This window comes from Dendrobium catenatum, unplaced genomic scaffold (assembly GCF_001605985.2).
Source record: "Dendrobium catenatum unplaced genomic scaffold, ASM160598v2 fragScaff_scaffold_980, whole genome shotgun sequence".
NCBI lineage: Eukaryota > Viridiplantae > Streptophyta > Magnoliopsida > Asparagales > Orchidaceae > Dendrobium > Dendrobium catenatum.
The window spans coordinates 435,749-462,407 of NW_021319442.1; the positions used below are offsets into that span (position 1 = coordinate 435,749).

Sequence of the window (26,659 nt, forward strand, 5' to 3'; positions counted from 1 at the left end):
ACTGAAATTGACCATAAATTTAATAAAAATGTTCTATGAACTTGAATATGCAATTGGATTATTAGTCACAGTGGTACGAGCAACACTACATTGCGGTACATAGCAATGGTGCACAACACTAACAACTAAAGAAAATAGAAAAATGTGTGATTGAAAATGTTATAATAATTTCATAATGAGAATAGAAAACAATACACAGCGACACACAACAGTACACAACAAAAACTACGATAGAAAATGAACAAAAATATCACTGAAAATGTTCAATTGACTTCATCATTTAAATAGAACACAGTATACAGCGGCACATAACAAAGGTAGACAGCGGTAACATGTATGAAAATGAACAAAAAATATTTAAAATGTTATATTAACTTTATCATGTGAATAAAATACAGCACACACAGGTCCACATGCATAAATACATGGCAAAGGTCGACCAGTAACAAGTTTACAAAATGAACAAAAATATCACAGAAATAGTTCTGTTAACTTGATCATTTGAGTGAAAAAGAGTACACAGCGATATACAACAGTGCACAACAGTACTTAGTATAGAAAACTTATTTCTAAACCTTGTAAGAAAACGTTTTACATCAACATGCAAATGTTCTAAATCTTAAACCTAAGCTTAAATCCTAACAACTCAATTATATAAGATAAATTATATATTATGTAAAATTTTAATTAATTTTATGTTAAATAAGAAAAAAAATAAGATAAATTATTACGTGACATTTATAGAACAAATATAACCAACATATCTGATAATAAAGTACTTCTTCGGAAATAAAATTCACCTTAGTCATTGATTCTATGATGGAAAATCTCAAGCAAAAAAAGATCTTCGAAAGATGAAGAGCGTCTAAAACAAGAGAAACTAAAACGTCTTGTTTTTTAATTTTTCACTGAAATGCTTCAGTTCTCTTACTAAAAAGTTATTTTTTGGCTTTGGAAATCGAGTCGCGCAATAAATTGAAAAAGAACCAAAAAGTAATATAGTTTCATTGGGTTGGGTTGTCGGGTCGCCATGTGCCGGCATGATATTGATCTCCGAACATAGCCCAAATAATTTCTCAAGGCTAAGAGATATCAGGAAACAAAGCAAAGGGTGGTGGGCACCCATCTTGATGGATTTGCATACAGTTCAGTTGGTTGCCGCCGGTGAACAGTGGTGGAGTAGAGCAACCTACGGATACGTTGATTTACTAACTATTTTAATTACTATCATATGGAGGAGGAGGGCTGACCGGCAACAGCCACCCAACCCCATGAGGCCATTACTAAGTGTTCGAGAAGCTTCAATTTTCCCGACGTGATTTGAGATCCAGTGGTGTCATTGACGTCTCAAAACTACGAGAGATTATTGGGTCAAGTCACCGGATACAACTTATATTCGGAATTCGGTACTCGGTACTGTGAAGTACGAGTACCGAGCTTAGTACCGAGCTCAGTATTGAGTACCGAGCAAAATACCGAGCACATACCAAATAGGAGGTAATGTGGTGCATTTTTATTAGGCTCCGAATATGTTCGGTGACCTGACCCAATAATTCGTCCAAAACTACATTATAGGCGGTGGCCAATGGAAACGAAACAATTGCCATAAGGCCCTCATCAGGCCTCAAAAAAATAATCTCAATAATTACATAAAAAAAACGAAAAAGAAAAGCAAAGCGAGATGGCAAGTGATTCGCAACCGGCACGTACCCTTTTCTTTAGAAGCGTTGAAAGTGACGCAATAAGAAGAAAAATAAATAATAATAATAATAATAATAATAATAAAGAAGCAACGAGAAACAAGGAACTGCGATTCAAACCATTCGATTTTCTTTAGTGCTTTAATATCTGTGTCGGGTATCATAAAGCACTTTTATAAAATAACTTTAGATCTTAAATTAGAAGGATTTATGACAATTTAGCACGTTGTCGCCTATGTTTCCCCTCCTTTTTTTTTATAAAAATTACTTAATTATTGTTTAGGAAACGTTCTAATTTTTTTAGTGGTTTTGCTGTTAAGCTAACACATGGATTCCAGGAGAGAGCCGCGGTTCAGCAGCCACCTGTTAAGAATGCATTTGTATTTTAAAGAAAAGGTTCTTTCGCTAGACTCTTAATGATTATTTTAAAATCATAGGAATCTGCAATGTTATTGTGATCGATTTAATTTGGTCTATATTATAAGTAACAAAGCTACATATCATCAATTTATATATAATTGTTTAGAGCCGGAAAGACCGGCAAAACCAACGGAAAAACACACGCAAAAGCTCCAGAAAGAAGAAAAACAGCAGGAAAAAAGAACTTTCCTGAACAGAGACGATCTCCGGCGCAAGATTCCCCTCCCCGAAGGTGGGGAGACGGAGGCACAAAACCCCCAAAAGCGAAACCCTAGCAGAGCATATGGAAAGTGGGCCTTTACTTGGCCATCATCCACGTGGCAAAACTTATGTGTGAAAAGCATATTCTAGTATTAGTTCATCTTGCTCAAATTTGATCTTCTATTAACTTTCATACTCTCTAACAAATAATATCATAACTAATGTTTTCAGTGCAATCAAATGATTCATTCAACTTGTAATAGTCATAATTTTGATCACCCTCAATTAAAATTGAGCAAAGTTAAAAAGATGGTGACTATCAGTCTATCATATTTACAATATATGGTAGCGTGAACTCTTGATTCATAATATTTTATAATATATGGTAGCGTGAACTCTTGGTTCATGAAATAAGTTGATATGAGTCAGTGTATCCAGCCCTATTCAAAATATAGTTTAAATTTAATCCAAATCGACCCATTCAACTTGTAATAGTCATAATTTTGATCACCCTCAATTAAAATTGAGCAAAGTTAAAAAGATGGTGACTATCAGTCTATCATATTTACAATATATGGTAGCGTGAACTCTTGATTCATAATATTTTATAATATATGGTAGCGTGAACTCTTGGTTCATGAAATAAGCTGATATGACCAGTACTGTATCCAGCCCTATTCAAAATATAATTTAAATTTAATCCAAATCGGCCCTGACTAATAAGTCGGCTTATTTACTTCACCCCAAGTTTAATTTGAGTAAAAAGTAGGTCCATTTTTATAGCTATACTTGCCAAATTGATAGTCCTAACGCCACATGAAGTTCTTTTGTATATTAATCAAATTATTTTGGTTATCTATTTCAATCTAATTAAAATTTGTCAGAAAATAAAAAATTCTCTCTTGAAGAACTCTCATCAATATCAATTTTATGGATTAACAAAGAAGTCCAAAATTAAGTCGAAAAATATTGCCCATTAATACTGTGACTCATTCAGAATACTAATCTTTTTTGTGTGGGAATTTCTGTTCAAGCATTTGTTAGAAAATATCTTGTCAGCTTCTTGAAAGCTTTGGATATATTCGAGGAATAATTTTTTTTAAAAGTTTTTAATGAATATAGAAATAATATTAATATTTCATAAATTTTATCATATCAACAGGATTTTAATTTTCTTAAATTAAAATTTCCTTTTATTCCTGTTTTCGAAATTTCCAAGATCCATTCAGGTTCTCAAGGACTTTCTTGTTGCGTGCACATGGAGATGGGCTGTGACATCATTATAATTATTGCGTGTAACATAATCACGTAAAAAGGAAAATTTATCTTAGTTTTGATATTCGCAGTTTTTTTTTTCTCTAAAAAATATGAAAAGCTTAGAAAAAAAAAAAACCTACGGGCTAAATTTTCGAAATACTGAGAGGCCTAAATTTCGACCCGTTTTTGACCCGAAAACCCGACCCGAAAACCACTGACCCGTTTTTAAAAACGGGTCGGGTTCGGGTTGACCCGAATAGTGCCGGGTCAGTTTCGGGTTCGACCCGAACCCGACCCGTGACCCGAAATTGACACCCCTTGTTGGTAGCACCAATACTTTAGGATTTCGTAAATCCTTTAAATCAGGATTTTCGAAATACTGAGAGGCCTAAATTTTGAAAACTATTTGATAACATTCATGATAAATTATATGAAATCCCGTGTGACTGTTTGGCTATAGAGCGGATTTAACGAGCAGACTCTTCATCTCGAGCCAATGTATTTTGTAAAACCGACAAAAAATAGGATTTTGGAAATCCAGAATTCAGCACAAAAAGGCAAAATTTTTCGTCTATGGCGGCTTTCATTTGCCGTGAGATTTGGTTTTGCATTTTAGGCTGTTTGGCTTGATTTCACTCAAATCCGGCCTAAATTATGGTACCAAACATATCCTAAAGCTCTTCTCTAACCAGAAAGCCTATATTAGTTCAAAATTGTAATTATAATTTATTGTCTTTCTCCTTGATCAAAGGAGACAGCAATATAATTAAAAAAAAATATTTCATGTTTCAGTAGAGAAAAATTTAAGGATATTGATGTCGTTACGACGAAGGGCAGTCAGAAAGCTAGAGATCAGATTGACTATCTAAAACGAGCTCGTTTTAGATAGTCAATCTGATCTCTAGCTTTTTGTCACTCTCGAGAGAGTGACAAAAAGCTGTTAGAGCAATTCATCTCTTACAAGGAGAGTTCATCTCTCAGAAGGAAAGGGGGCAAGATATATAAGTTGGCCACCAATGGACGATGAAGAGCAGATTTTCTCCAAGAAGAAGAGGAATTGAACGATGTGTTGATACAGAAGATGAAAACGGCTAATCAAACTCTTCTTTTGGAAAGATGGGGGAATCAGACGAACAGTTGATAGCTTATCACTGAGAGCATCACGAGAGTCATCTGGACTTTTCCAAGCGCTTTCGCGGTACAATAATCCAAAAGAACTTTGAAATTCGATTTGTATAAAATATGAAGAATATATCTGGATTTATTTATAAATTTGTGGGATTGTTAATTCAAGATTTTATGCTGTATTTTCTCCTCTTCTTATCAATAATCAACATAAAAATAACTATATCTACAAATTAAAAAAAAAAAAGATTTATTATATGTCAAAATTTTAAAATTTTATTTTATTTTCAAATAATATAAAATATCATAATATCTTGAACTTGCCATGTGTAAGAACTATATATAATTGTTGTGTTTTGAAATATTTGTAACGGCATATAGAGAGTATCTGTGCTTATCTTTTTTATATTATATGAAATTTTTGCATATGAAACACAATATTTTTTTTAAGTCTAAAAAGGAAAAAAAATCATGAGTTCTAACTTATAAAAAACCGTTATATAAGATAATAGATATAAATTGTGGATGATAGATTCTATGGTGAAAATTAGAGCAATTTTGTGAAAGGGCTTTGAGGTAATGCAATTATCTTCAAAAGATTATTGGTACTTTATTTTGTAATTTATTAGCAGCAACAACATAAATTCATGAGCAGGAACCCAACTCTCCTTAACATGAAAACCCCTAAGGAATGCTATAAGTCTAATTTTCACAATAATTTTAATAGTAACAATCGAAGTGTTTCATGCAAGAAGTAAGAAAGAGGTGGTGGATGGGGGATGATTTAAAATACATTAGTGCACAGTATTGTTTTATTTTCTTAAGAATATTTCATGTAATATTTTATGCTTTATAAATTGTAACAACTATTTTATATTTTTATTTGGGAGATTTATATATGACTTTCAAATTTATGTATTCATATATTTATGCAATCATTAAAAAATTGTAAAAATATAAGTAAATATGGATTTAATTTTATTGTGACTAAAATTTAAATGTTATGTATGAAATTATTATTATTATTTTACTTAGGTGTTAATTTGGTTTGACAAATAAAATATATGCAGAAGTATTTCAACTGTAGGGGATTTAATTTTTAAATTTTTGTGCTTGATTTGATGAAAATAAATGATGTCTAAAATTTTTCTGAATTATTTTGGACTTCGTAGTATTTTTTTGATGTATTATAAATTTGTTAGTTTTTTATATTAATTATTCATTATACGTTGATTCTCCTATTGATCAAGTGCCCACCATTTGCCCTCTTCGTTCATTGGTCACCAGCTACCATTATTATTAGATTTTGTACAACATTTATTTTTCCTCTTAATAAATAAAAATTAATTATGTTTATTATAATCTCATCAAAATAATTTCAAATATTTATAATTATTATATTATTTTTATTATTTACAAATATTTATAATTATTATATTTTTTTTTATTTATTTTTTTCAACAAATCAAGCGCCTGATGCCCTCCCTCAGCCTATTAAGCAATTGCTTAGTGAAATTATTTTAAGAAAAAAAGTACAAACATTTCTCATTAAGAAATCACTTTTGTCCTTTTCCCAGTTCGCACCTTGGCCTACCCCATGGTTACTTTTTCCCATTCTACACCCTTCTTCGCTCTTTATAACCTCCGACTTCTTTTGGTCACCAGTCCACCACTACCTCCTCTGAATCATAGAATCACAGGCATAGCTTTCGCTCATCGCCCATCGAAAGCCTGAGTTGGCCATGGACGATTCGGCGCTCTCCTTCCCTTCCTACTCATTCGACTCGCTCATCGGCATGGACGACATCGAGGCGGGATTCTCTGGCTGCTCCGCCATCGCCGCCGCCCCACCCTTCCGACGACGGCCTACCTACCGATCTTTTTCGCTCCCAGCCGCAACTACTTTCTTCTATGAAGACCTCTCCGATGACGAACCCCACCACTTCCTCGACTCTTGCTTCCTCTGCAAGAAACCCCTCTCGCGCAACGACGACATCTTTATGTACAGGTTATAACAACAAACCTTGAATTGGTTGGCTATTTTTGTTGTTTTTTTTTAATGATTTTAGGGCTTGGAATCGAGATCTAAAAAGGGTTTGGGTGAATTTGTTGCAGGGGTGACACTCCGTTCTGTAGCGAGGTATGCCGTGAGGAGCAGATAGAGATGGATGAGGCAAAGGAGATGAACTGGAAGGTCGCTGTAAAGAAAGAGAAGCAACAGAAGCAGCAGAAAAAGTCTTCGAGCTCGCCTAATTCGCAGACGATTCACGTTCGCGCCGGCGCCGTCGTGGCTGGCTGAGAACCGATGAGGCGGTGACAGAACTGATAGAGATAAGAGATGGAGAAGAAGAAGGGGATTAGGATAAGGTTTGGATTTGTTCGCACTCTTGAGATTCAGATCGGATTCCGCCGCCGGCCACCGCGATCTATAGTTTTTTTTTTTTTAATTTCCTGGTTCTCAGGAAAACGAAGAAACGCGAGCAACGCTCTGTCGGAGTTTGCTTTGTAAATTTTGCGAATCTAGGAGGTCTATTCTATAATTTCGTGTTTGTGGAAACTTTCAGGTTCGTCTCCCCCTCCATTTGGTTCTGTGCTCATAATATTTTAATTATTTGGTACCCAGCATTAATTATTGGAGAAAGTGCTTGGTGGTGTATTATCGTAATATTTGAATTATTGGGTCTATACGTAAAATTATTGAGGAAGATGCCGCGAACTCTACAAGGATTCTAGCTAGCTGTTCCGAGTACTGGAGTAGAGCCGCGTGGACCCGTGCTTTTTTTAGCATCATAATCAGGCGAAAGTTCCAGTGATTCATTCGTTAAAATTAATTATTTCTTAAAAATTATAATACGAAACCCTTATCTCGCATCTGATGATTGGCAAAACTGACCACAAGATTATTTGATTATCCAAAACGCGGCTGAGTCGGATATCAGATTGTAGATCTGTTATAAGCAATAAATTATTCTATGTGGACACCGGACGCCATCTAGAAGCCAATTAGAACGAGTCACTTTTTTTTGCTTTGCACTGTTGCTGAGTACCACTAGGTACCAGCAGACGTAGGCATTCTTGTTGGCCGCACAAAATAATTTCTCATGATATATTGGCTTTCACTTGCAGTTCTCTTTCAAATTGTTTCAATGGGCACCACTGGGTACCAGGAGAACGTAGCTCGTTTTGGTTGGCTTTCGGACCGTCCGGTGTCCGCACAAAATAATTTCTCGTGATAGGCTAGCTTTCACTTACAGTTCTATTTCAAATTGCTTCAACGCTATGGATCGATTGCATACTTAACTTAGAGGTTAGGTATAAAAATTGCTCTTTTTTGTTATTAGATTTTTTAGCAAGTTAGAGTTACTATTTCAAAATCTTGCTGATAATGGTTTCATTTTGGTGATTTGCCTAAAGAGTTGAGGAAATTTTTTTTTTTCCTTAATTAATACTTTTCTTCAGAACGATGAGGTTAATATTAAGCGCTGCATGATATGGTGGAATACTGGAATATCTAAGGAAAAGGTAGGTTTCGGTCTGCCTGCCGCGATCCCCTAAAAAAGCAAAACATCATTTGTAAATTTAAATTTGATATGTCATCAAGAAAATTATTTTGATCGGGCCCGAACCTTGAGGCGAAATCAAGCTGGAAGCTTCAAAAATTAAATTTCTCAAAAATACGAACCCAACGGCACCAAATTCAACTCAATCCGAGCCCAAATGAGTCCAAATCAAGGACCTGAAACACTGTTGGAAAGTTCGTACAACAATTTGAGTTAATAAACGGTCTCTGAACTTGACGAGCTTATGGTTGAATCGAGTGACTCGACGAGACGAATCCAACGAGCCCAAGATCTCCAAATTCCGAAGTCATTAAGACCTTCAAATGCCTGATAAACGGTCCACGATCGAAGGATTCAATATTGACCGTTCATTCCAACAACTCCATATTTGTCCCTGATCTCTCATCTATTTACATGCCATGCCACTCTATAAAATCTATAAATAGACCCCTCATTTCTCTTGAGAGGGGCCTCGAAGCCAAGGTGCAAGCAAGAGAAGAAGGATAGGAGGGAAGAACTCCTCGACCACCGCCGTCGGAATTCCGTCCAAGTGACGCCAGAATTCCGCCCGACCTCCAACTGATGCCGGAATTCCGTCAGACCTCCAAGTGACGCCGGAGTTCTTCCTGAATACCATCTGAAGTCAGGATTCTCCTCGGCCTCCAACTAGCGTCAGACATCTACCCGACACCGGACCTTCACTCATCGCCAAGTTTCTACCCGATGCCGGACTTCTAGCTACCGGTTATCAGACTTTCGCTGGACATCTATTCGAAGATGGATTTCTTTCCATTATTGGACTTCTACCTGATGCTGTCCTTCTAACCTTCGTCGTCAAACAACAGTCTTTCCGACCTCCTTCGCCCGTCGACTACGGTCCTACTGACTTATGTCACCCGCCGACTATGGTCCTTCTGACTTACGTCGCCCACCGACTACAGTACTTCCGACCTCTGTCGCCAGCCGACTATGGTCCTCCTGATTATGTCGTCCGTAGGCTACAGTCTTTCTGACCTCCGGCACCAGACTATGGTCCTCCCGACCAAACGAATACGTCAATAGTGATTCTTTGTATTCACATCATGTAATGTACTCTATAAAATGTACATCAAGTTAAGGCCTTCTCCCAAGGAAGGGCCTCATTTGTAATCAACTCAATACTAGTGGATTCATTCAAATTGGGCTAGGCCCCGTGGTTTTTCCTCCTTTTCAAGGGCTTTCCACGTAAAAATATTGATGTCTCTTATGAATGCTACACACTCTCTTATCTGATTGCGTGCCGGATTTTCGTACAACACTAAGACGTTAAATTTTATATTTCTCTACCGCCGCGAATATTCCTGGACGCAACAAAATTGATATGGAGGTTGTATATTATTGAGTCCTCTCTTGCATCTTGGTGCGCTTTAGTGTGACGACACATTCAAGCTGTGATGTTGGATTACCTTGAAGGTTAACACTTGTTGTGTGACGACACATTCGTTGTGGTAGGGTCAAAAATTTATTATCTTAATCGATATTCTGAAAATTGGATATAATAGGCCGATGAGATTATGAACCAATCGAGTTGTTACTTGTTAGTTCAGTAAGTTTCGAAAATTGAATTAGAATTGAATCGGAATGAACCAATTTAATTGCCTTTTTAGCTAAAAAATTATCGAGCCAATCTCAAGTTTGTAAGATCGGATAGATCTACAAAATATTAAATTTTATTTTAATAATTTTTTAAATGGAGTGCTTTATTTTTAAAATTCATTTAAAAGATCATGCACACAAAATTAATTAGGATACATAACTACCCCTCACATAGCTTAGCTTCTATTATTGTCTTGTATTTTTCACTATATAAATTAAACTATTTCATACTCTCTATGATGTGAGACTGAAAAATCATGTGAATATTAGCTGAGAGTTAAGATGTGGGATTACAATCCTCATTGAATATGCTAGGCTAATACATTGAGCTAGGCTGAGAATTTCAGCGGCTATAATGGGTATTATGAAAGTTATAAATATAATTTTTTTTTATGTTATAAGATGTGTATAATATATTAAATATTATTTTTACTATAAATTATATCTATATTTATAATTTTATATTATAGTTTTTTAATTTTAAAAATATTTAATAATCATATATACATAGATACATACATACTAATATTGTTATTAATTGTTAATCGAACTTCTTAACGTGCTTTATGTTGCGCCTTAGTTGAACTTATTTATGTGTATTAATCAAGATATGCATTTATTTTTAAAATTTTTAATTATAATTTAATTATTATTTGAATAATTTTAATATTTATTATATCATCTAACTCTACTTCCAATTGAATATTTTAATCATGAACCTATGTTTCTTTCGATTTCATGTCTTATATAGTTTTTAGAACTATAGTCTTAGCATTATACAAAGATCTAACACACACTGAGATAAAAGAGTTGTAAGGAGTGCTAGAATTTTTACGTGGAAAATAATTTGAGGTTTGACCAAGTTGAAATATTTTAATTAGTGATTAACATCAATTACAAATTTTATCCTTCCTCAAGATTGGAATTGATATAATATAATAAACCTAAAATTCATGTAATGTATTTAGTGATGAATGTAAAGAGTCTTATTGTAATGGGCCTATCTTTAAAATATTATGTGATTGTTAATTTGATCGTACTCCTTTTAGGAGGGCAGATTAGGGCTAATTATTAAGTCTGGTCATTTGACCTAAATTTGTGTCCATATTTGTGAGCTTTTCATGCACTTTTGATGTATTTTTGCAAAAAGGCAGCCATTTTAATACACTTTTGTTGCCCTTTTACTGAGTATTTGAAAAACACGTGAGAAGCGCAGAAAAGGGCAGCAAATACTTAATGAGTAAGATATTTGATGTGTTTTTGTTACGTTTTTTGCTTTATTTTGTAAATACTTACAAAAAGGTAACTAATATGCAATTAAAATTACGAATTAGCTGTCTTTTTTGCAAAAAAAAAAACATCAAAAGCGTATGAAAAGCGCACAAATTCGGACACAAATTTAGGTCAGGTGACCGGACCTAATAATTTCCCGCGGACTAGAGACTACGAAGTCCAGTCCAGCATAAAATCTCTTGTTGATACCATAAGTCAAAGTTAATATTGATGGAGTGCATTAATATTGTAGTTATGTTATGCGATGAAACTAATGGGTGTCAATGTAGTTAGGCGACAATAATCAGATGACTATATTGTTGACCTCATTATTCGAGGTCAATTTCCTTGTAATTTACTCTAGCACCTAGGTCTTCGTAGCTTAGTGTAGATGTCGTCCTTAAGATCCCTCTAAGTGGATATCACTGACGTAGTTTTGACTCGACCTCCTAATTTGACCCAAATAAAGCCATGTAAAGTTAATAAAAATAAAATTTATCAAAATTAACATTGATCGAAACAAATTCGATGCAAATCTATACACGATTGAGTTCGACTAACTCGATCCAATTTCAATTTAATAAAATAGATCCAAGAGGCCCAACCTGACTCATCGCAAGGTATTTGAATCCTAATTAATATTAATCAAATTAATTGAATTAATTCAAATTGATCTAAATTAAAAAATTTTTAAGTCATTTTTATTTAATCAACAATAAATTTCGTTAAAATTTAATTTTATATGTCATGAAAAGTTAACTAATAAATTAATTGTTTAGAGAAGACTACGAGGTGGTTTGGGCTAAACCTAAGGTGCAGTTTGGTTGGACCGGTTTAAACAGGTCCCCCACGTTCGCCACACCCCTCTCCGTTCCCTCCAGTACGCAAACCCCCCAGGTCCGTCGGCCTCCTCCCTTGGTCGCGTGATAAGCCCCAGGCGAAGCTACCCATTCGCACGTCTCCCTCTGCTTCGCACGACCCCAGGGCCGGGCCGCACCTCTCTCTCGCCGCTCTCCAACGCCGGTCGCCAGCCCTAGCCGACCGAAACCCCCTAAGCCCTCGTCCGCCTCCTCTCTCCCGTCCGATCCGGCGCCTTTCCTGGTCGTCGTCTACGAGCCGCCAATTTGCCCTAGCCGTCAGCTCGCTTGCTCTATGTATATTTCCCCTTGCATCTTCTCCTTCTGCACCTCTGTGATTTCCAAGCCCTAGCAACCCTCTCATTTTCTTGCTTGGATTAAGCCAAGCTGTAGTAATCAAATCTTTCACTCTTCTTTCTTGCTGATTTCTTTCAAGCAAATACTCCATACGATTATTATGTTTTCTTGTTTATTGTGCACTATCTTTTAGTCCAATAAGAAAAGCACTTCAGCATTTGGAAGAATGGCAATGTAGCATTCTACATTGGTTACTTTATGTTGTAGGTTGTTTAGCAATGAGTGAGAGACCTTTTGCAAATGCATTCTCTATAGTCTTATCATAGCCAATTACAATGAAAATACAAGCAAGGTGCTATGAATAGTCTTATATAGTAGTTAAAGGGAAAGTTTGAATTAGTTTTTGGTGCATCCATATGGAATAATAATGGCAGCTTGAGTAAGGTATGAATCTTGAAGTGGGGCTGAAATGTACTGGCATTTGATCTCTATTTCTTTTCCTTCATCATTAGAATTTGATTTACTCAATAAGAAACTTATGTGTTTAGTGTGATAATGGAGAGCTCTTTCTTTATGGAATCGATTGTTAAAAAAAATGTGGCTTTATTTATTTATTCTTTCCAATAGTTCTTGATTGGAGTTCTGATACTTTGTCACACTAGTGATGACCATGATGCTTGTTATGAGTTCTTAGCAAATAACTATATGTGATTGATGAATTTTGATTGGAGAGGTAACATTCATCTTTGGTGGAGTGAAGAAGCAAGGGCCTATGGTTATGTTGGAGAACTTCTTGTTATGAGTCACATTGTGCTGAATTTTGTTTTTGTGAGTTATTAAGTGCTAAAATATTTCTTTTGGATGACTTACATAGTGCTGATTTTTTCTTGTAATGAATTATATTGTGCTGAAATCTTCTTGCGAAGAGTTGAAAAATGCTGAAATATTCCTTAGTAAGTTGCAAAAGTGTTGAATCTTGTCTCTTATTCACTTCTACCCATATTCTTGCTTTCTTTTTTTTATAGAAGTGAGGTTGTGCAATGGGTTTTTGCATATTTATGATTCGAGGGGGAAAGGGATTGAAGTTTTATATTACATATATGAAAGATTTTGGCTGAGTGAATCATGGTTTGTGTTGAGAAGCCTCTTGATTTCTTTGAAGAAAGTAAATTAGTATCAAATCCTCTTTGGGGGAAAGAAAGAGAAGAGTACTTTACATGAAGAGTTATGCTTGCTTTGAGGAGGAAGTCCATAAGGGTTTGGAAAATGAAAGTATGTGTGTGTTTTTTTTAGAAAGTAATATGTGAAATGCTTTGAAAAGAGAATTGTGTGTTTATGAAAATAAAGTGTTTGATGAATTTGTGTATGTTGAGAAAGGCGAAATGTGTAAAGGTGGAGATGTGGTAGAACTAGTGTATGATTTGAAAAGTGGAAAAGTGTATGTTTAAGTGAGAAGTAAAGTATTTGGTTTGGCAAGGAAAGTGATTTGCATTTGTGTGTAAAAGTGGAACATGTGTGGGTTTTGGAAAAGTGAAAGTGTATGTATCTTTGGAAAGTAATCTACGTATGTTTTGGAACATGACATGCGTATGTGTGTTTGAAAAGTGGAAATTGTATGTGTTTTGGAATGTTGGAAATTGTGTATATGAAATGTAAGGTGTAGTGCGTGATCTTTGAATGGTGAAGTGTGCATTTTGAAAGGGAGAAGTGTATGTTTGAAAGTTGAAGATGTATGGTTTTGAGAAGTGAAAGTGTTTGTGTTAGAGAATGTTTGGTTTGGGTGAATAATGAAGAAAACAAAATCTCTCTTTCTTTTTCTATCTCTTGAAAGCCCGTATAGGTTGTTAGACCTAACGCAATAATCCCAATGCTAACTAAGAGGGGCAGTGAATTGGTAATTTTAAAAACCTCTTGAATAGAAAACCATTTTATAAGAGCATTGCACAACTTTTTAGGTTTACCTCTGCATTTCTTAGCATAAGTCAAATATAATACATCTACTTTCCTAACAGGGTCATCGGAAAGTCGCTCTTTTATGTGACCAAATCATCTAAGACGACTCTCTCTATTCTTATCTTCCACTGGAGCTACTCCAACCTTTCATATGTATGCTCATTTTGTATCATGTCTCTAAGAGTAAAGCAACCCATCCACCTAAGCATCCTCATCTCTGCAACACTTAACTTAATATTATGCTTTTCTTTTAATGGCCAACATTTTGTACTATAAACCATTATAGGTCTAGCCACCATCTTATAGAATTTCCCCTTAAGTTTGAGGGGGACTTTACTTAAGGGGACTTTTCTATCACACAACAAGCTGCCCAATGCATTCCTCTACTTCAACCATCCAACTTGAATTCTACTAATAATATTCCCATCTATTTCATAATCACTTTAAACAATAAATCCAAAATATCTAAAACGTATACTCTTATAATAACTTGATCACCCAAAGTCACAATCCCCCTACAAGAACTATTACTACTAGAATTATACTCTATATATTCAATTTTAGATCTACTCAAACGAAAGCCTTTAAACCCTAAGGTTGACCTCCATAATTCAAGTTTACCTTCAACTCTCTCTAGTCTTATCAACAAGAAGCAAAAAAACATACACCTAGGTACAACCTCTTGCAAATGTCTAGTGAGAACATTCATGACTAAAGCAAAAAGATATGGGCTTAAGGCCGATCCTTGATGTAATCAATTGAAATAGGAAAATACTTGGTAAAACCACATTGTGTCTGAACACGAGTAATAGCTCCTGTATATATATCATTAATGACTTGAATATAAGCATTATCAACCCTTTTCTTTTCTAGAACTCTCCATAGATAAACATATTATCATTTTGTCAGTAAGGGCAAACTGATAATTATCAGAGCAGATAAATACCGATACCATACAGAAAGCGTCAACAAGGCAATTGGCTTCATCAATACAACTTTGATGTCCAGTTGAAGAAATTTAGGTCCAGAAATGATCCAAACTTCACAGTGCTCATAATCAACATTCAGCTATGGGAAAGGCTGAGCCAATCTTGTCACGTCCTAAATGATAGCATTTAATGTTGACAGAGTAGGGACCCAAACGAACATGATTATCTTCTTTACCCACAAAGAAGCAAAGAGTGTAGAGGGCAACTTCGAACTCCGGGCTCACACCAACTAAAGTGGTGGATACAGACTTCAGGGCACCATTCCACTTGAATTGAATGGTTAGCAACTGAGTTTCTGAGTCTGGCTGTATTTTTCAAAAAAGAACAAAAATTAGATAGCTATTACATATAAAACGTAAGAAGGAAGAAATAGTGAAGGTGGTTAAGTTCTTTAAATTACAATACTTAACATATTATAGTGAATAATGTTGTACATTTTATGAATTTAGTATTCTTAGGCTTCGTTTGGGGCAGCTTTCTTACTGCTTCTTAAAGCGGTTTTTTAGTACAATTTTTTTTAAACTAAAAAGCCGCTTTAAGAAGCAGAAAGAAAGCCGCCTCAAATGAAGCCTTAATAACCTTTAATTAATCGGATTGATGATACGAGGGCTTGGGGTTATAGAGCATGATTAACTTGGCAAAATATCTTTGATGTACCAATTCCAGATAATAAGTGATAACCAAAACGGTAATTAAAGTAGTTGTTTAAGTTCAAAATGTGAATTGTGCTTATGTAGTGCTGCTACAAAAAAGATGGAACAACCAAAAGACAATACACTCAGTTTGGAAAAACAAAAATCATGATGAAGAAGTCCTGTTTCCAATCACATTTTCTTATCTAGGCAAAATGCTGTTTAGTCTTTTATTTTAGCTTTTGAATTTGGACATTTTATCAAAATTCAAATCACAAGCTTGGTTCACATAATATACATAGAGTGGTTGATGTTGTAAATTTCAGGGTCTAGAGGCATGCACGTTTAGATTGCAATATAGATTACATTCCTTGGATAACTAACTATAATCCACATGAAATACCTAAAGAATAGAAACTGTACAAGAAGGAATTGAAGGAACCATTGATAACGTGAACAAAGAATCTTAAAAATAAGCCAGTCCATAGTATAACATTAAGCCAAATGGCTACAAGAATATGATAAACACAACTTTAGGCATCTAAATCCATATTAGGATAGCGTGACAAGCATGATGCAGACTCTAATTTGCTCGACCAACTAATTACAATCAAAATTCAGAAGACAAGATTCAAAAAAGCATACACCATGGTACAACCTCTTGCAAATGTCAAGTGAGAACATCCATGACTAAAGCAAAAATACATGAGTAAGGGTTTTATTATTATTATTATTATTATTATTATTATTTAAGACATGAGTAAGGCTGATCCTTGCTGTAATCCACAGAAATAGGAAAATACTTGATCAAGCCACCTTGTGTTTGAGCACAAGTAATAGCTCCTAATTTGCACTAATTTCTAATTCTTGCATTTTTGTTTAAGTTAACATATGCCTCTTGTGTAACTTTCTCTTGTATAGCCTTGTATGTGGCTTTGTTTCTTATATCTATTTTCCCCTTACATAAGCAGGTGGGGTCTCTTGCGGCTTTGGAAGCTCGTTACTAGGAGGCAAGCCAAGCAAGAAGCGAACAAGAGGAGAGGCAAACCAAGAGAGGGATGGGGACCTGGAGCAAGAGGAGGATGGTCTGAACGAGGAGGCTGAGCGAGAGCAGCTCTCAGGCTTCTTGTGCGATTCAAAGCTAAATCAGAAGGAAATCTTGCATCAGGAGAGAGGTAAGTAGCTTTGCTCTTAAACTCTTGCATTTAGAGTTCCTTCGAAACCTATGGACTAGGCTGGGGCATCATTGAGGGGCCGATTTTGAGAAGGAATTGAGGAAGTTGGAAGGTAAACAAATAAGTAATCTTAGATGATGTATCTCAATTGTAAATTCTTTAATAAATTTGAAAGATTATCAAGATATATGTATTGTAACTTGCTTGTGCATCTTAATCAAAGAAGCTAGCCCTCTTTCTCCCCGGATGTAGGCACCCCATGTCAAACCACGTAACTCCATGTGTTATTGATTCTTTCGGTGATTGTTTTTTATAATTCTTTGATTAACATGTTTTATGTTCAAGTTTGCAAGATTCTTGTTTAAAGATTTTATGTTCAATCATGGTTATTGATTTTGTCAAAAAGTTTGATCTCTTGTAGTAAATTGTATAGTTGTTGGCCAATCTTAGATTATTGCATATATCTTGTATAGCTTCATGTAACTTGAATTATCAATCAATTACTATTGTTATTGGCTTGCAAGTGTTATCTAAAGAAAGGTTATATTATTGGAAAATAACTCTAGTCATATTGTGCATATGTTAGTGAAGAAAAGTTTTCAATTAATTGAATAATAAATTGGTTACTTAGTAATTTTATTTTTGTAAAAAAAAATTAAGATAATTCTTTATTTTATAACATAATCTAAATTTCACTAGCTTGGGGTTTTTGTTTCAATTGTAGGCAATTTTCAATTCAAAGATTTAGTAACTCAATTTGGAAAAGATCCTGAATCAGTTGGGCATTTAAAAGTCATTTGAAGTTTAACAAAATGGTATCATAGACACTATTTAGGTTTTAAACAAAATAGGGTTTCAAAGGTTAAGATCGAGAGGTTCAATGGAAAAATAAATTTCTTAATTTGCAGAAAAAGAATGAAAGCTGTTTTGATCCAAAAAAAGTTGTTAAGGTATTGGAAGAAGAGAGAAATTTGTCAAGTTCTTTAGATCCAGATGAGAAGATAAATATCATGTAGTTAGCCTATAGTACGCAGGTGTTGCACTTGAGCAACAAGATTCTTCATGAGGTTGATAAAGAAACGACTGCTGCTAGGATTTGGTTGAAATTGAAACAAATGTATATGGCTAAGAATTTGCATAATAGTACTACAAGAAAATTTTGTTGGATTTAAAATGTCCGAGTCAAAAAGTCTGGAGGATAATTTGGATGATTCCAATAAAATATTCATCGATTTATAAAATCTTGGAGTTAAGGTGGATGATGAGAATCAGACAATAATCATTCTAAATTCACTTCATAAATTGTATGCTTATTTTGTTGAAACAATGAAATATGCTCGAGAGACTTTATCATTGGAAGAAGTTTAGACTGAGTTAAAATCTACATAGATAGAAACCAAAATTTAAAAAAGAATCAGGAGTTCTAGGTTTGAATGCTAGAGGCAGGATGGATAAGAAAGAAAAGAACAAGTATATAAACAAGTCAAGATACAAGTCTAAGACCAAATTCAAGTGTTTTCACTTTCATAAATAAGGACATTATAAGAAAATTTGTCTAGATCTGAAAAAGAAAGATAAAGAAAAGTCAATTGAATTTGGGATGTGTCAGTAGCATCAGATAGATTTGAGGATTCAGAGATTTTGGTTGTTACTATAAATTCTAACAGGGAGGATTGGATAACAGATTCAGGGTGTTCATTTCATATGACTACTAATAAGCACTGATTTGATTCCTTCAAAGAAGTCAATGGAGGGAATGTCATTATAGGAAATGACATAACATGTAAAGTCCATGGGATTGGAATGGTTAGAATCAAGATTGACAATGGAGTGATCAGGACTCTGATAGGAAATACTTGATTTCAAGTAGTTCTTAGCCAAATTTGAAGTAAAACAGCAAGAAAAGCTGCTGTTTACAGCAGTGGACAGCAGGTGATCACAGGAAAACAGCAAGAACTAGAGAGAAAATTGAGAGAAAACTCAAGTCAAGACTTGTATTTCACTTGTAGATGAATAAAATAGCAAGATACAATTGATCCTCAATTCGAGAGGAGGATCGATCTCTCCCAAATCTCTAGACGCCGCTAGAGCCCAAAGAAAACCTAAATCTAAGAGACCTCAAATTTCAGCCAAATTGAAGATGCTCCAACCCTAGGAAAACCCACTCTTTAATGCATACCAATCAAAAGGAAATCCCTAAACAGTCCCTACATTCAAATTCCCCTCTTAATTTCCCCAAAAAAGCTTCCTATTCGGCTCCCGCAAGGCGAGCGGTGCGCGCGGCCTCTGCCCAGGCGGAAAAATTTGCTGTTTTGCGTGTTTCTCGTCTGAGCCGGTCCCGCGTGGACCGGCTGGACCGGTCCACTGGACCGGTCTAACAGACTCTTACAGAAGTTAGGAATGTGCCAGATCTGAAAAGAAACTTGTTGTCTCTCGGTACTCTCAAGAAACTGAAAAGTAGAAAGTGATGCTCTTAAAGTTATCATAGGTTCAACTGTGATTCTAAAGGGCAGGAGACAACATATTGTATTCTTTATTGGGAAGAACAATGACAGATTCAATAGAAACTTTGAATGTTACAGAGAAATAAAAAAAGGCTTTGGTATCTTCAAGTTGGTTACATTAGTCAGAAGGTTTTAAAAGTTTTATATGAACAAGGAGTTTTTGACAAAGATAATATGAATAAGATTAAGTTCGATGAACATTGCATCTTTGGAAAACAAACTCAGGTAAAGTTTGATACATGACAATAGATAATCAAAGGGATTGTCGATTACATTCATTCATATATTTGGGGACCTACTCCTATTTCAACTTTGGGTGGATGTAAATATTTTATCTCCTTCATTAATGATTTCTCGATAAAAGTCTGGATTTATATTTCAAAACATAAAAATAAAGCATTTAAAATATTTAAGCAATGGAAAATGCTTGTTGAAAATCAGATTGGAAAGAATTAAGAGGTTGAGAATAGATAATGGGTTAGAATATTTGAATATTGAGTTTATTGAATTTTACAAATATCATGGAATTTTACAAAGATCATGTAAGAATGATTTTGCAATAGAATTGTATTGGTCTGAGGACGAACATAACTTTGCTAGAAAAGATCAAATGTATGTTATCATTTGCTAAAATGGATAAGCATTTATGGGGAGAAGCAGTTAATACTGTTTGTTACTTGCTAAATAAAAGTCCGTCTATACCATTAGAACTCAAAACTCCTACCGAAATCTGAATAGCAAAAAAGGCAGACAACATTAATCTAACAATTTTTTTATGTACAGCATATGTTCATATGAATTAGCAAAAATTGGGACTAATATCCAAGAAAGGTATATTCTTCGGATAATCAGAGGGAGTGAAATGGTACAGATGTTGACTTTTAGATGAATCCAAGTGTATTATTAGCAGAGATGTCATCTTCAATTAGCAAAAAATGATGATTGGTCATATTACTAAAAGGGATCTGGAGAACACACAAGACACTAATGTTGTAGAGATTAGTGATGCAGATCAGATGTAAGCAGAGCTGATGCCAACAGATATTGTATAAAGAAGCATTGAGCAGAGATCAAAAGGGTTTCTGGAATCAGTTAAAGCAATTATTGAACAGTCAATTTGAGATGAAAGATTTAGGTCAAGCCAGATGAATAATTGTGATAGATGTAATAAGGGAAAGAAATAAAGGCTTAATGAATTTGTCTCAACAAAGTTATAGCTGAAAAGTTATAAGAAATTTGGAATGGAATCAACCAAATCAATTGCATCACCACTGGGTTCACAGTTCAGACTTTCCGTGTCACAATCACCAACAACAAAGGAAGATTAGAGGTATATGAGTTCAGTTCTGTATGAAAGTGCAATTGATAGTTTAAAGTATTCTATGATTTGCACCAGGCCAAATATTACAAATGTTACGAGTATGATTTGTAGATTCATGACTGATATGGGAAAAGAGTATTGGAGGGCAGTTAAGTGGATCTTCAGATATCTCGGAGGATCATATGGTTTTGGGTTGAGTTACATAAAGGAAAATTGGGGTAGAGCATATTTCAGGGTTTGTGGATTCAGATTATGCAAGAGATTTGGACAAGCATAGATCTTTGACATGTTATGTCTTTCAAGTCTATGGTAACATAGTCAGTTGGAATTTCAATTTTCAGTCAATTGTGGCTTTATTAATAGTCAAAATATATAGCTTCTTGAAAGGGTTTATTGAAGAGCTTGAAATCAGATATTTCAAGAAAGAAAAAAGTACATTGATGTCAGATTGCATTTTATTAGGGATGTTCTAGCTGAAGGTATTGTGGAAGTTTAGAAAGTACATACATATGAGAATCTAGCCAACATGCTCACCAAGATATATGCAAGAAACTAAAATCAACCAAATCCTATACAATTTACTACAAGAGATCAAATGTCTTGATAAAATCAATAAGCAAGATTGAACATACAATCCTTAAGCAAGAATCTTGCAAACTTGAACATAAAACATGTAAATCAAAGAATCATAAAAACAACCAAAAGAATCAAGAACACATGGGTTTAAGTGTTTTGACAAGGGGTGCCTACATCTATGGAGAGAAAGATGGCTAACTTCTTTTATTAAGATGCACAAGCAAATTACAATGACTTACAATGCATAGATCTAGATAAACATTTCAAAGGAATACAAATTTCTTAAAGAAATTACAAGTGAGAGATATCACCTGAGATTACTTCTTTGCCTATCTTTCAACTTTCTCAATTCCTTCTAAAAAACGGGCACCCAACGATGCCCTTTCCTCGTTGGTCGGTTTCAAAGGAACTCCAAATGGAAGAGCTTAAGAGCAAAGATACTTATCTCTCTCCCGATGAAAGATCTCCTTTTGATTTACCTTTGAATCGCACAAGAAGCCCAATAACTACTCTCGCTCGGCCTCCCCGTTCACAAGCTCCTCCTCTTGCTCCAGGTCGCAATCCCTCCCATGGATTGCCTCTCCTCTCATTCATTGATTGCTTGGCTCGCATCCTAGTTTGCTCGGGCTTCCAAAGCCACAAGAGGCCCACTTGCTTAAGGGAAAAACAAATACAAGAAACAAAGCCACGTACAAGGCTACACAAGAGAAGGCTATATAAGAGGCATATGTTAACTTGAAAAAAAACAGGAATTAGGAACTAGTCCAAATTAATTAAATTATATTTAACTAATATTTGATTCACATAATTAATTAACAAATAGTTTAAGGATTTAGTTGAAAAATCCTCTGCAAGTAAGGACAACAATATCAGGTGCAAATTTTTTTATTGGTAGTGTTATTATTGCAAAGCTTGATTCTCACTCTTACTTCACCACTCTTTATAAAGCGAATAAAAAATAGATGTTAAAAACAAAATTCCAACAGAAATACATGTTTCGAACTATAAGCAAGTATTGAATAATTTAGGCGGGCAAGTAGACCAAATCTTACATTGGGGTGCCACAGGTTATCATATATGATTTTGGTTATTTATAAGTATCGATTCCAAAACATGACCACTTCCACCAATATTTCTCTTTATGTTATTAGAATGAATACCTAGGACAATTCTAGAAAATGTTCAAAATTATATCGACTAAAACATAAGATGGCCTGATTGTGATGCATTATTGCTTCAAGTATTGGATGGATGATCGAAGTTGGCCGATTTTTTCCATGAAAACCTCTTTGCTATGAGGCTGTTCCCATGCTATGATGCACAAACAAAGACATGATGATACGGATAGAATATGACACGGACACGGGACATGCCAATTATTGAAAATATATGACACGAACACGGGTTTGACACGGTATTATTAATTTTATTTTTTAAAAATAGCATATAAAAATTGAATAAGTATAATTTTAAAAATAATTTAAAAATAATAGGTCATTTAACTAGAATCTGTGCTTAAAATAATTAATATTAGGATGTCGAGAGTCTGGCGTTGATGGTGTTTATCACTCATCGAGAGAGAAAATAGCTTCAGTGTCAAAGAGAAATGAAAATATTCGATGAATGGGGTATTAAGTGCGGGCAATTGATTTAATGTTGTGGATAGGAAATAATAAATTTAGTTTTTATATTTTAAATAAGTAAAAAATGTTAGGATATCCTTTTGAATTTTCTATCAGGATAGACCTAACTGCAATTAGATCTGCACTGATATTATTGCAGTCCAGAGATAATAGATGTAGCTCTAATCTCAGAGCTAATCAAAGAGCAACTAGATCCATGCAAACATGAAATCCATCATGATATATTGATTTAATTTTTTCCCCATTCCATGTTAGGAAGGCAACTTCTTCATGTAACTATTGGCAAGAGTGCTTTATATAACAGAATAAAACCAACATCGATTTTGTTTTTATGTTTAAATAATTAAATATTGGAAGAAAACAAACAATGGTTATAGGACAAGGTAAGAAGAATCTCCTACTTATAGCCATTAACAACTAATTATAAGTTTTCCACATTTATACCTCATGATATGGTCCTTATTTTTAGGAATTCCAAAGAACATTTAGTCAGACCAAGGTCATATTGGCCAGTTTGATAAATCAAATCTTATTCTAAACAAAGGCAGATGTCTTATTGTACTTATGAGGCATACAAAGAAAATATTAAATAATGAAGTTAATTATTAAGAATGTCATGAAGAAATTAAAAATACTTACATGCTCTCCATGCTTTCTGGGAAAAATATAGCCTTGATAGTCTACATTTCCTTTAGCTTCTTCCAGATAAAACTGCACAGGTTAGTGCCCTAGTTGATGCTTTAATTTCAGAGCTACCAAGGAATATCCATTAAAATTGTGACAAAGTCCTAGTAATCGGTAGTCCTAACCATTGACTATGAAACTTTATAGAACAATATTTTCATTAAAATACTTCAGTGGAACTTTATAGAACAACATTTTCATTAAAATACTACCTGAATCCAGTTGTGAAAACCTGAGACGACATTTCCCTTACGACCCTTGATTTCCCCAACAAAAACATGTTCAAAAGCAGAAGAGGAGTCATATCCACCTCCTCTTGAATAAAGATCAAACCATAGATGATTCAACATTTCCTTAAACTCTTCAGAATTACCAGATACAAGGCCCTTCTCAACAAGATATTTATGTAGATAATTAATTGGAGGTGTCCTGAATATCTCCTCAATAAATTCAGTCTGCTCTTGTATCTCTTCAGGAGTTACATCTTCTGTAATACTTTCTTCAGGAAAGTAGTTATCTAAAAGGGAGCAGAAACGAGCATAAGTAGAGCGCCTAAGCACATCATCACCCAACCACTTAAACAAGCTTTCTGGTGCCATATCTCCCTTTTGGTGAGCTCTTTTCCCCTCACCACAATCAATTTCGTAATCCTTTCCTGGAACCAAGCGGTTTAAATCAAGTTCCCACAGCTTACTACAGGCTTCAGACAAGTCAGAAAGCTCTTTTATTGATGGCTGAGTGTCAACACCATAGTGTACAGCATTATGGTATATCTGATCACTAGGAAGCAGCTTGAACATTTGCCATTTTAACTTGAGCACCAGCAAATGAAGCAGCATTCAAGATCGAGCAGCACAACATTATCCCAAAGAAAAAAAAAACCAGGAAAGAAAAGAAAATGTATATTTAGGTAATGCCGAAATCCAATAAAAAATATCATAATCCGACACACTTCATAGGCAACCCATTTTTACACAAATCTTTGAAAGAAAAAATAAGATCTTAATTTTTAAACACAGAGTAAGACCTCTAAAAAATTTGCAAACATTGTGAGGTTCCGTGCCAATAAAACTCACATAGTCCAATATAGCTTATTGTTTTAAATAACTCAAATCCTTAAGCTTCGCCACTCTTCATAAATGCTAACCGATGAAGTGCATACATAGCTTTGCTATAAAATGTAATACGTACCTAGAGAATTGTGGGCTCCGAAGAGTTGGCCCCGGCCTCCACCTGCTGAGCTTTTCTTCGGGGGAGTTTTAATGGATTAAGTTCTAAGGTAAATTTTTGGAAGGCATATGAGTTTGTAGATAAGACACTACCCAGAGATTTCAACCTCATTTTGCGAGGACTTTATGATTTGAGTTTTTGTTTCTTATAAGCGCAAGCCCTTATAGTTAATTACTCCTCCCGATCACGAGAGAGAACTTTCAATTAAGGCTAGTCGTCAAATAGATATATTATATCCATAGATATGTAGTATCATACATATAGTAGCAGCATGAGTTTGTATATTTGGAATTCAAATGTTCAAGGTTTGATATTTAAAATGGAAAATTTCACCATCTTGCACTTAAAATGGATGGTGGGGGAATGGATGATGGACCCGATCAAGATCTCATGGTTCCGTCGTCTTGGACCATCATGGTCCCTGGTCTGCTTTGTCAGAGGAGGTAGTTGACCCAACTTGACAGAAGGATCCTTGTCGGCAACCATGGGTTGCTTCGTCGAAGGGTACCTTGTAGACCTAAGGTGAATGCTTGTTTAAGGGGACAAATTTGAGTCCACTTTAGCTAACAGAGGGCTTTGTGCCTTATTGATCATATTCTATTAATTAATATCTCAAGGATTTGATGTCACTAAGGAGCGTACTAACTTTGACCATAACCAGTATTTCGTTGTGCCATTTGGCGACAAATCAACTCAGTTCAGAGGGCCCTAGGTCATAATCGTTTATCATTCGGTGTGATTTAGAGGCAAAAGTGCCGGTCAGAGGACACATACCATGTCCTTACTGGTAGAAGATTATTTGAGAATAGATCATAGTGTTATTTTTGACTAGGCATTAAATTTTTGTGAGCTGGATATTTTTCATATTTGTCCATCTCGGCAAACTATTGCAGAGGGTGGATGGATTTTGCTTTAAGCACTTGAATAGTTAAATTTTGATTTTAAATAATTTAATTTGGAATTTTTTTTTGGATATTTGGGAGCTATTTAAAAGTATTTGTTAACTCCTCTGATTGATATTTGTATTCAACACGATCATCATTAGGGTGTGTGGTCATTTTCATTACCTAAACTTTGTCGACCCTATCAACTTGCCGATAGGGGATCGGGTTTGTTAGTTGTACAATTTTATTTAATGAATTTTGTTATTCATAGGCCTTGAAGGCTTTATACGAACACATAAAATAGATAATCCGGCCGACACGTTGACCGTATATCTACTTAATAATTTGAGTCGTGTCGACTCTTATCTATATATATAGAAGGATCGGGCTCAAATTATGTTCATTTATTGACCCAAACAGCATCCATAGACGAACGTGTATACCAATAACACGCTCGTCGGGGCCCATGCAGGTGTTTGGGGGTATTTTATAATTATTTGTTGAACCTTATTGACTTCTATTTACCTATTTAGGAGGATCGTGTTCAAATTTATTGACCCATGCAGCATCCTTAAATGTCATATATGTGAATATATCACGCTTGACGGGGCCCATGTGGGTCATGTGATTGTACTTACCCCTTTTATGTACCTATGTGTATACAAATTACGGTATAAGTGTGGGGGTATTTGGAAATTTGGCAGACGTACTATGAGTCTTCTACAATAGCTTATAGGAGCCTAT

General features: G+C 34.9%; 2 protein-coding genes and 1 long non-coding RNA gene across 6 annotated transcripts; 2 read left to right on the plus strand and 1 right to left on the minus strand.

Moving 5' to 3' along the window:
* Window positions 1-6,361: 6,361 nt before the first annotated feature.
* Window positions 6,362-7,344, plus strand: LOC110099376 (FCS-Like Zinc finger 3). The gene is made up of 2 exons (XM_020826497.2): window positions 6,362-6,711; window positions 6,819-7,344. The coding sequence occupies exons 1-2, from the start codon at window positions 6,446-6,448 to the stop codon at window positions 7,000-7,002; spliced, it is 450 nt and encodes a 149-aa protein (XP_020682156.1). The 5' UTR covers window positions 6,362-6,445; the 3' UTR covers window positions 7,003-7,344.
* Window positions 7,345-11,986: 4,642 nt separating this feature from the next.
* LOC110099379 lies at window positions 11,987-24,413 on the plus strand. 2 transcript variants are annotated; one of them, XR_003701737.1, is made up of 3 exons: window positions 11,987-12,324; window positions 16,870-17,073; window positions 24,307-24,413. It is a non-coding gene; the product is annotated as an uncharacterized LOC110099379 (long non-coding RNA). The 2 variants fall into 2 exon arrangements; XR_002303438.2 differs by lacking the exon at window positions 24,307-24,413 and having other exon boundaries at window positions 11,990-12,324; window positions 16,870-17,425.
* Window positions 15,161-25,410, minus strand: LOC110099378 (poly(U)-specific endoribonuclease-B-like). 3 transcript variants are annotated; one of them, XM_020826498.2, is made up of 3 exons: window positions 24,014-25,410; window positions 23,757-23,828; window positions 15,161-15,571 (listed from the first exon to the last, which is right to left on the minus strand). In XM_020826498.2, the coding sequence occupies exons 1-3, from the start codon at window positions 24,638-24,640 to the stop codon at window positions 15,335-15,337; spliced, it is 936 nt and encodes a 311-aa protein (XP_020682157.1). In that variant the 5' UTR covers window positions 24,641-25,410; the 3' UTR covers window positions 15,161-15,334. The 3 variants fall into 3 exon arrangements, 2 of the variants coding, with proteins under 2 accessions (XP_020682157.1, XP_028553452.1); XR_003701734.1 differs by having other exon boundaries at window positions 15,436-15,571; window positions 21,786-23,828; XM_028697619.1 differs by lacking the exon at window positions 23,757-23,828.
* Between the last annotated feature and the right edge of the window lie 1,249 nt (window positions 25,411-26,659).